This window comes from Anser cygnoides, chromosome 10, assembly GCF_040182565.1.
Source record: "Anser cygnoides isolate HZ-2024a breed goose chromosome 10, Taihu_goose_T2T_genome, whole genome shotgun sequence".
Taxonomy (NCBI): domain Eukaryota; kingdom Metazoa; phylum Chordata; class Aves; order Anseriformes; family Anatidae; genus Anser; species Anser cygnoides.
Window position 1 is genome coordinate 1,133,045 of NC_089882.1, and position 16,132 is coordinate 1,149,176.

Consider the following 16,132-nt stretch of genomic DNA (forward strand, 5'->3'; position numbering starts at 1 on the left):
TGGAGAGAAAATGGACACCAAGCAATGTACTGTCATTTTGAAAAGGGAAATGGATAAAAAGTCTCAGCCAAAACATGAGGTCAGCCCTACCATTATGTTCAAAAATAACATCCCGCAAAACAGAATGAAAGCAAATAAAGGAAGATCAGAATACACACTTTTTGACCAAGACAGCTATAGCTGTTTGGACAGACAAAGCTCAACTAGGATGGGAACTTTTGAGATCATGTCCTATTTTAAATGGTATTAAAATACGAGTGCCTTTGGATATAAAAGAGGGTACTGGATTGCATTAATGATAGTATGTACTACCTGCATACTTATAGCTTTACTCAGTGGTCATGAAATAGAAGTCAAACACAAACACTGAAGACAAAAAGATGAGAATAACATTTAAATCTTTCCTCAGCTTCAGGTGTAATAACCTACTTTTATACAATATTTTTTCTTTATACTTGCCCATGGGCTTTCCAATTGCCATTATAAAATTGTTATCCTACCAACTAATGCAGGTGCTTAACCCAGAAAGTTCATCCTCAGCATCTTAAGGGATAGTGAAGTAGAGACTACAGTTACAAGCTTGCTGATAATTTTGGTTTGTACAGAAAATAATAAAATAATAAAACACACCTAGACATGGCTCAGTATTGTGACTGTCAGGACTTCATCATTTATGCCAATCTTACTACAGCATTTTCCATTTGGTACGATCCTTCTAATAATTAAATCTCATGAAAGGATTTTCATTTTTAATACGTTAAGAAATGGCAAATATTGTACACTGTAGATAATTTATAAATTGGAACCACTGTTGTATACGCTATATTCTAGTAATGAGAAAAGAAACCAGAGAGTGCCCAGAATGAGACCCTTTTGTGATTCTGAGGATAAAAACAGCAAACTAAAGCAGACAAGATGATCATGAATAAGTTAAAAAGAGTAAGAACAGTGAAAAAGCAATTTTCCTTAAAGATTTCAATCTTTACTTTCCTTTACTTGACATTAGATTATCCCAATGAAGTAGATTCATTACTGCTGGTATACACTGCACACCTCTATAAAAAGGCTTTTATTACAGCTTCTTTTTATATTTCATAGCTACTTTTTTTTTTTCTTGGTTTGGTTTGTTGTTTGGTGTTGTTGTTTTGTTTTCACTTTATTTAAATGTATATTGTTTTACTCCTGCATAAATATCCTCCCAGGGTATCTGAAATCCTTAATCATCACCCCAATATTTCTCTCCCACATTATACTTTTAGAATCAAGTTCCATGGCTTTTAAGAGTTCTGCTTACGTCAGAGGGATCAAGAGGTTTAAATTTCAGTACCTATTAAAGGAATTTAATTATCCAACAAGTTGCATTTGGATACACTGTTCCTGTTGTTACTGTTCTTTGCTAATCTATACCAGATTTTCCGGCATTGTAATTCTTATTAATAAAACGCACTCTGTAAGAAGACTTATTTTTCTCTTTCCTTGCTTTTTTTCTTTGAAAAGAGAACCTCTCAGTGGTTCAGAATTTTATAAATTCTGAACAGAAACATCATTATACTTTATACTAAGTTGCCCAGAATTTATCATGTCTGGAAACAGCACAACTGAATAAACTTGAAGGGTAAGAAATGTATCTTTACACCTGGCTTACTCTGTCACTTCTTCAAAACATTCTGTGGGAAAAGGAACTTTAAAACACACAGTATTTAAAATCTGCTTTGATGCTAAAAACAAAAAAGGAAAAAAAAGAAATAAAGAGGATAACAGTATGTCATGTGATCCCTAGGATCTTGTAGTATACAGAAGACCTCTGGTGCTGCTCCTATAGCAGTTAGAGCAGTCAGAATAATATGGATATCCAGAGAGAGTGGGGAAACAAGAAAAGCAGCTATGCACTGCTTTATAAAATATATCTATTATTAAAATGAAGAACATCAGCAGCAAGTATATGTATCTGGCTCATTCCTGTTCACTGGAGTCATATGGAAAGTGTTTCCTATATTCTTACTCTTCCTATGAATTAGTCCCATTGACAATGAACACTGATGTTACAATTTCTATTCATCCGTCATACCCAGAAGCCTGCTAGTTTTTGTTTGTTTGTTTTTGTAAATATGGGCATTCCCAACTTTAATCAGTGAATTTTAGTGAACTACTACTATCTTGCCATAATAGCATGAAAGAAATTAATAAAGTATGAGTTCTACTTCATAGCATCAATGGTGAGCAGCAGCTTAAGAAAGAGTAACATCTACTGCCTTTTACTATATTTCTTCATACACTGAGAATATTTCAAAATCTTTTTAGAGGAAGTTGCTCAAGAAAAATCCTTCCAACTCTTTCAATAAATTGACCATTCAGAATGTACAGGAAATTTATGTTTTGTTCCTAAGTTTGAGCCCAGGGTGAGATATGACCATGAAGAGTAATTCTTTCTAAACATAAAAATAAGAAAATGAAAATACTAAGGAAAAGCTTAGAAAATAACTTTGCCTTCAGTGTAGAATGAATAAACTATTCAGAACTATAGTGAAAATTACCTCAATTTCAACATGTTTAAGAGGATAAAAAGGATCTAAGGTGTTTAGACAAAACAACATGTACACTCATCCTTATTCTTACATGTATTTTTCTAGGTCCTGGTTTTATTCCTTTCATTTCTGTTACCTTATGTCAAACAATGCAGGTTTCTACTTACAGTTAAAGCAAAATGAATTCTTTAATGAAGCCTAATCATGTACACTTTACTTATACATACAAAGATGTTCAGCATGTACTACAGGCAGTTACCATTCATCAGGAAATACCTGAACGGCCCCACACATACCAATTCTATTAGTGACGGAACAAATACCCTGCTGATACATACAATCTGCCTCTAGCCACAACTTTATCTGGCTTGTAATTAAGGTAAAGTAACTTCACATCTCTCTTCCTTGCACTTCTCATTCTGAAGGCCTTGCACCCCTTGTAATAAACTTTCTACTTTCTACCTACCTGCATACCTACTACACGGCTGGTGCTTGAGCATTTTCCAGGTAACCCCTTCCCACATTCATATACTGCTCATTTAGTTATGGGTAAAGGAGTACAAGCCAAGCTGGCTTCTAACTAATTATATTAGAGTTATAATATCACAACAAATTGCTGACTATTCTTTTTACTGGATTGAAAGTCTCACATCATATTAGAGAATTAAAAAACTGAAAAAAAATCTGCAGACAAAGGATTGACCCAAACAGCTGTCTCCAGATTATCTGCAAAGAGCTGGATATTAATAAGAGTTTTCCAGTCAAAACCAGAACACTTTGGGGATGAATGCAGTTCTGGCCTAAACTGAGAAGATGCTCACCTAGGCAGCCCCAATGATACCAACTGACGCTGTAGCAAACATCTCGCTGGCTTTCAGTTTGTTGCAAATAGCAGACTAAGTCCCCCCGAGCTACCCAGCTTCCTTCCCCCACTGTAAATGTGCACCTGGAATGCAGTGTGCTCCCACGCATCTAGTCCACTATTGTATCTCATACACTGGCCCCAACAAGAGGTGTCAGAGGAAGGTGTAAAATTTCCAATAAATAATAATTATGGTGGAAAAAAATTGCCCAGGGGGAAAGGTTTGGGGAAAGGTTTTTCTCCATAACTTGTGTCATTAGTGGTTGATTAAAGCCCTTAAGAGTGGAAGTTTATATCCCTTCTAAATTATTATTTTTTGTCTCATGAGGTAACTATGGCTCCAGATTATATATGCATCCTACTAATTTTTGGCCCAAGGATAACTTCCAGCAATGTGTTCCATAGATTAATTACGCATTTTATAAGCAAGTACCAGATGTATCTAAGTAAGGCAAAACAAGTCACTGAAAAGAGAAGAAAATGGGGCTCTTCCCTCAGTCAGTGATCCAAAATACAAAAATCACAACTTCCTGCTGGTTTCCTCATTTCTGTAATTAGAAAATACTGGTTCATACCTTAAAGAGTTACTAACAGACAATTCATAATGACGGCTAAAGAGAGGCATGAGCAACCTTTGGATATAAATGATGCCTCCTTACCTTTGTGATAACTAAGATTTGATGTCAATAACCTCTGGTTGTTATTACTCTCCCCTTACTCTCCCTAACCACTAAGATGTCTGAATAAATCTACGCAGACACACAGACACCTTCTGGAAATTATTCCCAGCTTTTTAAGGTTCCTCAGTGTTCCTCAAGCCTAATTTGGTTTGGTCCACAGGCTTATACTTCTCGGGTGGAAGGCAGACAAGAATAGCTTCCAATCCCTTCTTCTAATTTTTTTTCTGCTTTTGAATATCTAGTTCCTTGACAGGCACAAGTTGTGAGGGTCCTAAACAGTTTCAGTGCAAAGACTGCCTTTGTAGAAAGAAAAACATTTAACAACAAAGGCATATGATAGTTAACTAACAAATACAGACCCAAAATGAAGAAGAGTTTGCATTGCCCATAGTTTCCTTTGTGGTTTTCAGCAAGAGTTTAGCTGTTTTACTAATCTGAAGACATACATTAGAAAGGCAAAAGCTCATACCATTTCCCTGTAAGTGTTGCAGCTTTAATACCTTCCCACCCAAAAGCAGCAGGAAAGCAAGTCTAATAGAGAGAATGTACAGAAATCGTCTGTTGTGGTTTTAGCAGGTTTTTTTTTCTTTCCTTCCATTTAATCATGTCTGCCTGGGCTTGATACTCAATGTAGTCAAAATGTTTTAGATTGTAACTATTTGTTATATTTATTTGTCTCTTTTCTGCTAGAGTCTAATTCACATAGTTCTTTAGTTTTTCTTTAGTGTAAAAGAGATTATTTTTTTCTACACACTACTCCTTTCAAACAGAAAGCAATAACTACTGTAACAAAGTATATGTTGGCAAAGCAAACACTGAATTGCCCCCACCAGTAGGCAGGCTAGGACAGTAGTTGACTGGGCTGTCTTGCCATTTGCAATGGGAAACGTATCTTGTTACAACAGGGCACAAGTTAATTTAAGCAGTCACAATAACACAGTTGCTGCACCACATCAGACAACTGAAAAGAATCCTACTGGTTCTTCAAAAGGCCAGAAGCAGAGTAGATTTCATGGTTGTTCTGTTTCTGGCAAATCTCTACCTGTGTCACAACTATAATTTTCCCCACATCAGACTTCTCTGTCATAACCAAAGTATTATTACTAATAAATGGGAATAGAACATGGATTATAGGTTAGGGAAAATTCTGTTTACAAAATATGTGTATTCAGAGTTCTCGATATAAGGAAAAAATAGCCACATCTACATTAAAAGCAAATTGACAGATTTAATCGTATGTTTCCAAATCTGAACTGGCATGAAGATTTAAAAAAAAAGAGTAATGACTTCTTACACCACAATTCAGAGTACATAAAACAACCTCTGCATTATTGTTGGAACTGAACCTCCCACAGTGCTCAACTTTCTGTGACCTTGTCCTACGAACATCTCTTTAATATTATGAGTGCTAAAAATAATACAATTATAGCAGTACAGGCTTACCTAAAATAAGAGAGACATTAGAGATGTTCTTTACGGCTTCCATTAGATTACACAAAGTGCTGCGGGAGCTTGCAAGCCTACCTGGTCAGCAAACATGAGTTAAAAAGCAACAACTAGTTCAAAACAAAGCAAAACAAAACCAACCAAACAAAAAACCATCTTCAAATTCATGAGCTAAAATAAACTTTTAGATTCCAAGGAGAATTTAGAAGTGTGAAAAAGTATTACCATACCAGAAAACAAAAGCAGAATACCTAGCACCTCCTGTAATATAACCAAAAGTCATGAAAAGGGTTACCATTATTACAAGGAATGGGTTATTACAAGGACAGGGGAGTGTCATCTGTAGCAACAGGTACCTAAGGTAAATTTGTTCTTTTAAAGAACAAAGCAGAACACCTGCAGCTACAAAGGCTACAATTTCTAAGGATTATGGTATTTTATAATCACCCTTTTTACATTTAGCTCTGTCTTTACTAAAATGATTCACTGGTACTACTTAGGATAGGCTTGTTTATGTATTTGTATGTATGTGCACATACATGGGTTGGGAAGGGAAATAAATGATATATGTAATAAGATAAATGTATTGTGCAACCAAGAGTAGAGAAGTGCTTTGCTTTAACCTCTATGCTAAACTACGGTCTTCTTTCATCCTGTTTCAGGATGACGTGTCATTCCCCATGAGAGTCAAGGACAATATGGTCTGTCATTTGCAGCAATATTCTAGTATCTTCGAGAAGAACAGTCACATTTACTTTACACAATGTCTCTTCTTCTCCATTCTCTGGCACTGCCCAACAATATTCACTGTTCCTTTGGATACGTTGACTGATTTCAGAAACAAATCAGCAAAGCATGCAATAATAATAGTTAGAGCTCTGTACACAGTTTCCTTTAGAACATGCTTCCTAAACAACTATTGTAGCACACTGCATCTCTTCTCCCAGGCCAAGAAAAGAGGATTAAAGATGTCCACTGAAGAGGGCTGGACAGCAGGTTGAGAGAGGAGACCCAAAGGACAAAAGGACTGAAAGGGAGGGTTAACAGATCTAATGGGATATATATACATATAAAATGGGATACAGATACAATGGGATACAATGGGATATATATATACATATAGATATGTATATACAAAAGACGAGGCAGGCAGGTGAGACAGGGACATGGTCAGAGACAAAAGGCTGACCTGGAAGTTAGAGAGAAGACTAAATCTGGTAGAAGGTAGCAGACATGAGAACTCCTTTGGAGCTCCCTTGCTGGAAATACCCAAGTTTCAGCTTGACAGGGCCCTGGATAATCTCATGTAAGGCTTTGCTTTCAACAGCAGTTTGGAGCAGATGATCTCCAGATGTCCCTTTCAACCTTCACTTGTACATGATACCTTCCATCATTTTGTTCCAGAAAATGAGCTTTATTTGACCTTCTCAAAAGCACCTAAAAGAATTTGGACTCATGCAAGCAGTGCTACATGTAAGAACTGTCCTGAAAGCTTCTGATTGCACAACTTCCCTCCTCATAGGAAAGCTAACAGATGGAGTGATCATATGACCTTGAAAGACACCATTGTACCAGATCACTAATTCCTTTAAACACCTTTGAGTTATTTCACCGTCACAGGTCATTAATCCTTTTGTTGTTGTAGCAGGTACAGTATGAATGAGTTACATTGAAGAAATAACAAAAAGGCAAATCAAGGCACCCTAAGAACACAGGAAGTACAATTTTCATACCACCTGCCCTTTCTTTCCAATATGTTTGGAAATAAATTTCTGCAGTATTCTCAGTGACCATACCAGTACATATGCCATTTTATCGAAGAAGCCACCAGTTCTGTGTTCCCATGGAAGAAAATCCTGTCAGCACAACTAATGGATGTCAGACGAATAAGCTTAGAAGAGCAAGCAAGTGCACTGTCAAAACCATATTATCAACCCACATGCCTATTTGTAGCATTATACACTCCACTGCCTCCAGTCACAGCTCAAGATAATCAGAATCCATGTTCAGAGTCATCTGATCTTGCAAAAACTGACACGGTACAGCTAATAATCCACCACAACTCAGAAACTATACTGGATTTTAAAAGGCAGCTTTATTTTTGTGCCTTGTATTTGAGGTAGATTAAATAATTGAAAAGGCAGGGCTATCAGGTCATGATTTGTATGTTACAGCTGCCCAGTTAGAGTTGACAGACACTCTTTGCATGGACTGTTGACTGATTAAAAGGCAGAGTAAGCCTCTGAGAGTCATAAATGGATTGGGCGGGGTGGGGGGGGGGGGGGGAGATTGTGACAAAGAAAAATACAAAGGCTGATGGAGTAACTCACTAGGAAGAGTTGCACTTCCACTGAAGCCACAGATACTATCTAAAAAAAAAAAAAACGTTACAGATTTGAAGGAGGAATAAGAATAAAGTGTATGTTACTATTCTACTTCAGAAAGCTGGACTGAATCTTCTGCCAGGTGGGGAACAAGCAAAGCAGAATGACAGGTGAGATACTGAAGCATTCAGATGAATAATATAATTACTCTATTCTCTAGGCATTTCCTTAATCTGTGTTTATTTTTTAATTTTACATTGGCAGCTGTATGTTGGCTTCTGAAGACAACTGTTGCAGAACAATATAATGAACTGAATGTATTGCTTACCTTGTTTGCAGGAATGCTGTATTCTTTCAAATGATTTTTACAATACAGAAGTAAAGAAATGCAGAAGATGTTTGCAATTTTAATATAAATACTATTTCATTTTAAAATGAAAATTCATTAGGAGTTTGCAAGTCAAACTGTAGCCTCAAAGTAAAACTTTTATTTATACATTCATCATATTTAATCTTAGAATAATACAGTTGTTCCTTCAATATGGTATTCCTTGTTACTAATTAACATTTGATCTCTGTAAGCCAATAAACATTATGTCTTTTAATTTTCAATGGTTTTCAAGCAGTAACTGACTAAAATATTTTTCATTTTGAAACAGTAAATAGTAAAAAAAAAAAAAAAAAAAGTTGAGATGTCTCACAAACAATGTTATAAAAGGATTTATCACTCTGAGTCAAAGAAACTCAAATCACTCAACATCATCTGATTTTTGTTTTTTTTTTAAATAAATTTCATACTATGCATGAAATGGCACCTTGTTTACAAAGGAAGATCACTAGCAATACATGAAAGGTAAAAACTATTATTTTTTCTGTTAAAGCTGACCTGAACATCAGGGAGCAAATTATAATTACAAATAATAAATATTATTAAGTGCTCCTATGACCTCATTTTATCTTTTTAACAGCTCCTTGACAAATGTTTGCAGAGTGTGTAGAAACTTGTATCTCTGGGAAGTACAGCTGGAATTCAGATATGGGAATTAAGCAATATGTGTAAACATAGATATTTTAAAGAACAAATTTAAAGGATCCAGATTTCTGAAAAAAATCTGTTAACTGTTTTTATACCAATGTCTTTCAAACTTGTTATTCTTTTGACAGCACATTAACTTATTTTTTTTAGGTAGTAAACTAGTAGATTTTTAGGTAGAAACTAGTAAAAATGCAAAAAAAACTAAAAGCATAAGATGTCTCTAAGTTATTACTACCACAAAAAAAGAGAAACATTAGAATTTAGTAATTTTAGAAATTCAGTAGAATTCCCTTCAAATATCACAGCTTCATTCTGCATTATAGAATTATTTCAGTACTATCTGTAACTTGCTAATGCACTGTAAAAATTATGATCTATATTTATGCTACCTACATTATAGTTTTTGATGGAGCTGTATGTCCTTTGCTCTTGTTATTGACCTATACTGCCAAAAGACAAACATTTTATAATAATTTCAAATCATTATTGCTTCTTTCATTTGTGATACAGGTAACTGGCTTTGGGTGCTGAGTTTCATCTTGCTAATATATGTTGCTCATGGATGTCCTGAAAAATGCCTATGCCACACGGTTTCAAAGACTGCAGACTGCAAGAATAGAGGACTTACAGAAATTCCTGCCCACTTACCTCCTGGAATTCAGATACTACAGTTGCAGAACAACCGTATTTGGAGAATCAATGAAAATGCATTTACTGGAACACCACTGCTCAAAATCTTAGACTTGTCTAATAATTCTCTCTCAAGTTTGGCACCAGGTGCTTTCCAAAAATTACGATATCTACAGGTTCTAAACCTAACCAGAAATTTGATTCATTATATAGAAAACAAGACTTTCAGTTTCCTCCCACACCTCAAAGAACTGGACTTGTCATCCAACAGCATTATACGTTTGCCTGAGACTTTTGGAAACAGCACAGGGAATATAACATTGCTGTCTGTGAAACACAACAAACTTCAGAAAATGGAAAGAGTTCTGCTGGAGTCACTTCCAAACCTGAAAGTTGTTCTTTTCAAAGATAATCCCTGGCAATGTAACTGCAATGTCTTTGGCCTGAAACTGTGGCTGGAAAGTTTTTTATACAGAGGTAAGGAATTCTTCTCATTACATACAATGCACATAAGGACACTTAACCAGCATCTAACTGATCTTTGCGGCTGTGTTTTAACAATTTACCTCACACCTCGCATCATCCCCTCAAATAAGCATACTAAAATACATGCTTATACATAGCTCAGAATATGGGTGCTTTCACAATTACAGGTGGCAAAACAGAATCATAGAGGACCTTTGCAGAAAGAGAGAGAATAAGAATACACAGTGTGCATATATACATTCTGAAAATACATCTAAGTAGTAAGCATACACGTATATATCCATATCTCTATATTAAATCTGCATCTATCTCTATATTTCTACATTAAATCTGTATATCTAACTCTGTATCTATCTGCATAACAAGTGTATTTGTGCACATGTGCACTTGTTTTAATTCTACCACAGTTCTTTTGGTAGAAACCAGCCTACTGTTCAGATGTTTTTTAGCTGGTACATGAGGATAAACATCAACACAGATAGATAGCAATACCAATTTAGCTTTAGAGAACTCAAGATTCTAATTCTTAAAGACTCTCTTTAAATTCTCACTTGGTAGCTCTTTTTTTTTTTTTTTTTGAATTTAATTAGCTCTACCTAAAAGTGTGTGTAACACCTTGTACAAGCTTACTTTTGTCTAGTGTTGCTTCCTAATTTGTTGTTAACTAGGAGTAGTACTAAATTTACTGGCATTGTCCTCACAGATATGTGCAATACCATCACACAGGAAATTCTGTACATAAAAGTCACCTCAATTTTTGGTCGCACCTGCTTTTAAATATATTCAAGAGTTATGCTATATAAAAGAATATGATTTAATTATTTTATATATCTCTGAATTTGTTTTGCTTACTGAGTTCAGAGAAACTTCAAAATTCAAGGTGATTGAAATAAAGAAAACGAGCGTTCATCTTCCGAAAGCGTTGTTCATATCCATTTTGCCTGAAGTCAACGTATGCAGACAAGGAATTAAGCATTAAAAGAAATTTCTTTCTTTCCCCTGGGAGGTATGTTCGAAAATGGAGAATTCAAAACAGTAGTGTAATTTACTTTTCTCTAAATTAGGCTTTGATGCTTGAATGTGATATAAGATACTGATTATCTATCTGTAAATGAAGGTGACACACAGTGTGAAGATGGTCCTTGTTGCCTGTAAGTGACTGGGCTGCCATCTTCAAGCATCAGAAGTCTACAGGCCAGCTGAAAAGCTGAAATGTCTATGCAGCTATGAAGGAGCAGTCTTCTGGGGGAGGTAAAACCACTGCCAGAAGTAATCTTTTAGAATAGACAAAAGGCTAAATGCCTCTCAGGGTTAAAATCTTAATATTTTGGATTGGTAAAATATTACATGATCCCAGAACTTAAAGTTGCATTATGCAGGAACCATTCCCTACAACATATTTCAGAAGGGGTTTTGAGTTCTCTGTGCAGAAGAATTTAATGATCCAAGTAAACATATCAGATTATTTTAATTACTCTGCCAGCAGCATAAATTCCATAGATTATTTTAAAAACCAACATTATTTAGAAATTCAGTGATGCCCTTCCAGTTTTCTGAGCATTGCACAGATAAGTAAAATGAAGAGATATGGAACTTACAAACTAATTTTAGCAAGAGATCTTAAAGGAAGCCAACATACTATGTGCTCTTCTATATTTGTCCTTCCCTGAAATTACTTGTGTGAATCACATGAAGAAAAACCATTTGCATCTCACATTCTTATTACTTATACAGTGTACTTATAACAAAAGATTACTGTGGCTCTACAAACATTGCAAGTCCTAACAAAGCACTGCTAAAGATGAAATACAGCCTGAATTTAGCAGTATTAAGTGATTTGTCCGATACAACTCTGAAGGATGTATTTTTAGCTGAATCCAGCTCAGGAAATTGACATTTGATGCACACTCTTAAATAATTATAAAGAATTCTTCAATTCAGGCAGAACTCCAGTCTTCTATCCCAAGCATCAAAATTTTAGTTTCTTATAATCTTAGAAGGACCACAGTTGTAGAATTTGGAAATTTATCTATATCCACATTCAAACTAACTTGTTGGAGGTTTCTGGAACCAGGCTTTACATTTGGCTATTAAAAACCAAGTGACAAGCTGCTATGCTTATACGTCTTAGAACATCATCAATATTTGTGGAAAAGTAGTCTCCACATTTCAGCTTGAGTTCATCTATATTCAATACTTTCTCAAAAAAATCCTTTCCAAGATGAAAATTTCTGTGCCCGCCTTTAAATAAAAGATGGTTTACTTCAGACAGGGAGGAGGGAGAAAATTCAGCTGACTTGATTGAGTTAAACTTTCAAAATATGTAAACATTGGTTTTGGCCTTGTTGACTCCTCGACACACTATACCCCTAAAGCCGTGATATACAGACTAATTTGAGCCCTGAAGGCTACACCCAGTGTGTGTTGCTCTACATGCTGAGGAAAAACAGCGTGATTTACCAGGACTACTTCATTTCCCGTTATACTAAGAACATCCTTCGAGAGAGAGCAGAAGCTGGCTGAAAGCAACCATGAAGTCTACCATTTGAACAAGCTAATAGACTGATTAATCTTACCTCCTTTAGATCTCTGAATATTTTCTTACCATGAACTTCGCTTGAAAAGGTTTCTCAGGTATACAACTTACTGAACTTTCCCTTTGCTTTGCTGTAATTACTGTATGATGCCAGAAGAATGATTCATGAGAAATGAATGATGGAAATGGGATATTTCAGTCAAGTGGGATATGTTTACTAAGTATATTGTTTCAATTTTTACTTATAAAAACAAGTAATGGTAGGAATTTGAATGCAAAGAATTTTCTGTTAGCAATGTCTTACTTTTTATCTATGATTTCTTTCTTGCTTACTTTTATACTCCTGTTGTTTCTTTCTTTAGCATCCATAAAGCACAGATTAGAATTCCTGATGAATTAGTACTTACAAATTATTTCTTCTATTACTATTAAAGTGTAATAATCTTATCTTTGATATAGCTGAAAAAAGATATAGCTATAAACCTTCAAAAGTATAAAGTCAAAGCTAACTATAAATGTAATTCATATGTGTTATTTTTACATGAAGAGAGTTCACAAATTATAATAAAACCATATTTTATTTATTGATTGATTTATTTATTTTTTAAAGGAGGAATAAGTGATGGCATTATCTGCTCAACACCAGGGATTCGGAAGGGCAAGGACCTCCTCAAAGTTCCTTATGAGCTGTTTGGGGCATGCCCTCTTACAACAGCTCATGTTCATCTGGCTAGCATTCATCACCACAACTTCGAGTACCGAAGTTCTCTGAAGCATGCTCATCACAACGAACATGGGGAAAACAGCCAGTCAAACTGTGAATCCAAACCAAAGCCAAGGCCTGTTAGTTTGCGTCATGCAATCGCCACTGTAGTAATAACCGGAGTTGTCTGTGGAATTGTTTGTCTAATGATGTTGGCAGCTGCTGTTTATGGTTGCGCCTATGCGGCAATTACTGCTAAATACCACAGAGAACATTTGGCCCCAGCAAGACAGCATGGGACTCCTGAGGAAAAAGAGCCATTCGATAGTTCCTTAGCTTGAGTTACTTTTGTCTTTGGTTTCTTCAAAATAAAGAGCCCTCACTTCAGTTAAAAAGCCCAGAATCTAAATAGAATGAATATAATAGTTATGACTCCTTTTCTTTCCTTTTTCACATTGAAGAAATTTTATGTACACATGTATATTCATTCCTTGGAATAAATATAAGGACTTTATGTAGCAGAACGCAAATGTATCTATAGTTTTTGCTGTATATTCTGAAGCCTCTATGTAAGGCTGAGTGCTTGAGATAATGAAATTTTGATGTAGCCCTTTCCAAGTATTCCATTCTTCATGACTAGCTCTTGAGGTAATATTAGTACAATATACAACTTATGGTGTAGCCAAGTCACTACCCAACACAAGTGAGCCTTCTGCAAAGACAAATACAATAGCTATAAATGAAGAGATTTTGAGATCTTAGATTATCTGATATGTATTCCAAAATACAGTCCATAGCCAGTTTTAGAACTGGGCAGTCCATACATTGCCAGTGATAACTTAGAACATTTTTAAAAACATTTCCAAATGCATTCTACTTGCTAATCTGCCCTAGGAGACAATAAATAAGCATTACATCCATTATGTAGTTTAGAAAACAGGAATTACCTTGTTAGGCATCACATTTCATTTTTAAAGTACTTACTAGGGAAGAAGGAAGAGAGCTAAGACATCAAAGGAAGAGGAAGGAATATGTTGCAGGTACAAGCACTGAGATAAGCATAGATAGCATATATGAAGAGACACTACCCATTCTCCTAGTGGTATACATGCTTGCGACAGACATTTCTGAAGCTTCTTAATTCCAAATCCACACACCTGTTCCATTTTGAAAATTTCAGGACTCCAGAGGCAGCCCTGATCACAATGCTGCCCTTCAGCAGGAAGGATAATATAGCTGCATGTTTACACGTTCTAGTTCTGACAGAGAAAACATTCAGCTGAATTTGTTCAAGGATCCGCCCTTTCTGTAGCACGGTTTTGCCATCAAAGGAAATCAAAGCCAAAACAGAGTAACATAAATTTAGGACAGAAAGAGTATTTTGAACATGCAGAAGTATTTTTCAAATAATTGATAGAAAGAATAGTTTCAAGACAGCCAAGAGAGATCAGCTACTCCACCTACCCTTTCTGAGACTAGATGAAGTATATCTGGACTATTTGTGACAGACATTTTTCTAAGGTGTTTTTAAACCTCTCCAGTGACATGGATTAAAGACCCGTCTAGGCAGCTGATGCAGAAATCAACTGTGCTTGTAGTCTGCAGGTTTTTTTCTCAGCATCTATCCTAAACCTGCTTTGCTGAAAATATTGTCGGTGGGTTTTATAGGCCAGAAACTTGAGGACAACAGCTGAGTAACACTCTCCAAAAGGGCAAAAGGAAGCTGTAACATGGCATTCAGAGACCTAGGATTTCCTTCCAACAGAAGGGTTCCCAGAGCAAGCTATTCTAATAACAGCCTCAACTGAGTAATGGGCTATATGGCAGGAGTCATGTAACCCTTGCTCTTATCTACTTAGTAATAATTGAAACCTTAATTTGAAAGCTTATTCCTGCATCTGCAGTTACTTTCATGTCCAGAGAAAATTAAGCATCTCAGTCTTAATGTAAATCTAGCAGACATTGAAAACAATTAATTACTGTCTTCCCTCCCTCCCTCTCTTGTAACAGTTAAGTACTTCTTATTATTAGGCTGTCCTCATTCCTCTCTGTCCTGGACTAAAAAACCCAAGCTGTTTCAAAATTTTCTATAAGGTCACATTTTCCAAACTTTTTCCACCCCCTGCATTCCATGGAACCTTTTCAGTTTTTATTATATTTTAAATGTGGTACCCTAGACCAGGCACATTACTTCATCTGAGACATTATCAGGACAGAATCTATTAGAATATTTATATTCAGGCTTTTTAAATCTCTTGATGATGTATTTCTGAACTATCTCTGAAATGAATTTGATACTTTTTTTTCTTTTTTTTTCTTTTTTTCTTTTTTTTTCTTTTCTAAATTTTAATGAACAATCTCTTTTCAGAGCTAACTCATTCAAGTGTTGAGATCTACATTTTCTACTCTTGTATCCATTTAGCAGGACAACATTTTGCAAAGCAAAACACAGTTTGGCAGACAGAGAATACTGAAATAATTCAGGATAGGATCTTACTGTCCACGGGACAAAAAAATAAATCAGAGACAAGCCAAACCACAATGTCTTCCTATGGTGACCACCTAAAATGAGCACAGCTGCATTCAGAGTTCAGATCCTAAAATAAAAGTTAAGAAACCTCTGACCTCCATGGAGATTTCACCCACTGTCTTTTAATAGGCTTAGATACAGCAATGCAGCTTCCGTTACAAGGAAGTTCATACTTCCGATGTCCTCAAGCAAAGTAAAAATATAGCTTGATTAAATATTTCCTTTTTAGTAATAACCAGTACATCATCTTAGTCTTTAAAGAACAGTCCTGTTAAAAGAAAAAAAAGAGACCTTTAGATTTTTCTTACTGTAAGAAAGTGAATAAGAGGCAATGAAGGGCACAACAACATTTAAAGGAACTCTTTCCAAGTCAA

At 35.5% G+C, this 16,132-nt stretch overlaps 2 protein-coding genes across 24 annotated transcripts in view; one reads left to right on the forward strand and one right to left on the reverse strand.

Moving 5' to 3' along the window:
* Nucleotides 1-16,132, reverse strand: part of CACNA2D3 (calcium voltage-gated channel auxiliary subunit alpha2delta 3) — a 531,247-nt gene that overhangs the window by 58,676 nt on the left and 456,439 nt on the right. The gene's annotated exons all lie outside the window — the stretch shown is intronic.
* LRTM1 (leucine rich repeats and transmembrane domains 1) lies at nucleotides 7,827-13,746 on the forward strand. The gene is made up of 3 exons (XM_013188420.3): nucleotides 7,827-8,007; nucleotides 9,384-9,980; nucleotides 13,136-13,746. Exons 1-3 carry the CDS (start codon nucleotides 8,001-8,003, stop codon nucleotides 13,567-13,569), a joined length of 1,038 nt encoding a protein of 345 aa, XP_013043874.1. The 5' UTR covers nucleotides 7,827-8,000; the 3' UTR covers nucleotides 13,570-13,746.

Excerpts from the sequence above, each read along its gene's own strand:
- LRTM1 (XM_013188420.3), top strand. Across the intron at positions 9,981-13,135 it reads GGAAAGTTTTTTATACAGAG|GAGGAATAAGTGATGGCATT; the intron begins GTAAGGAATTCT and ends TATTTTTTAAAG.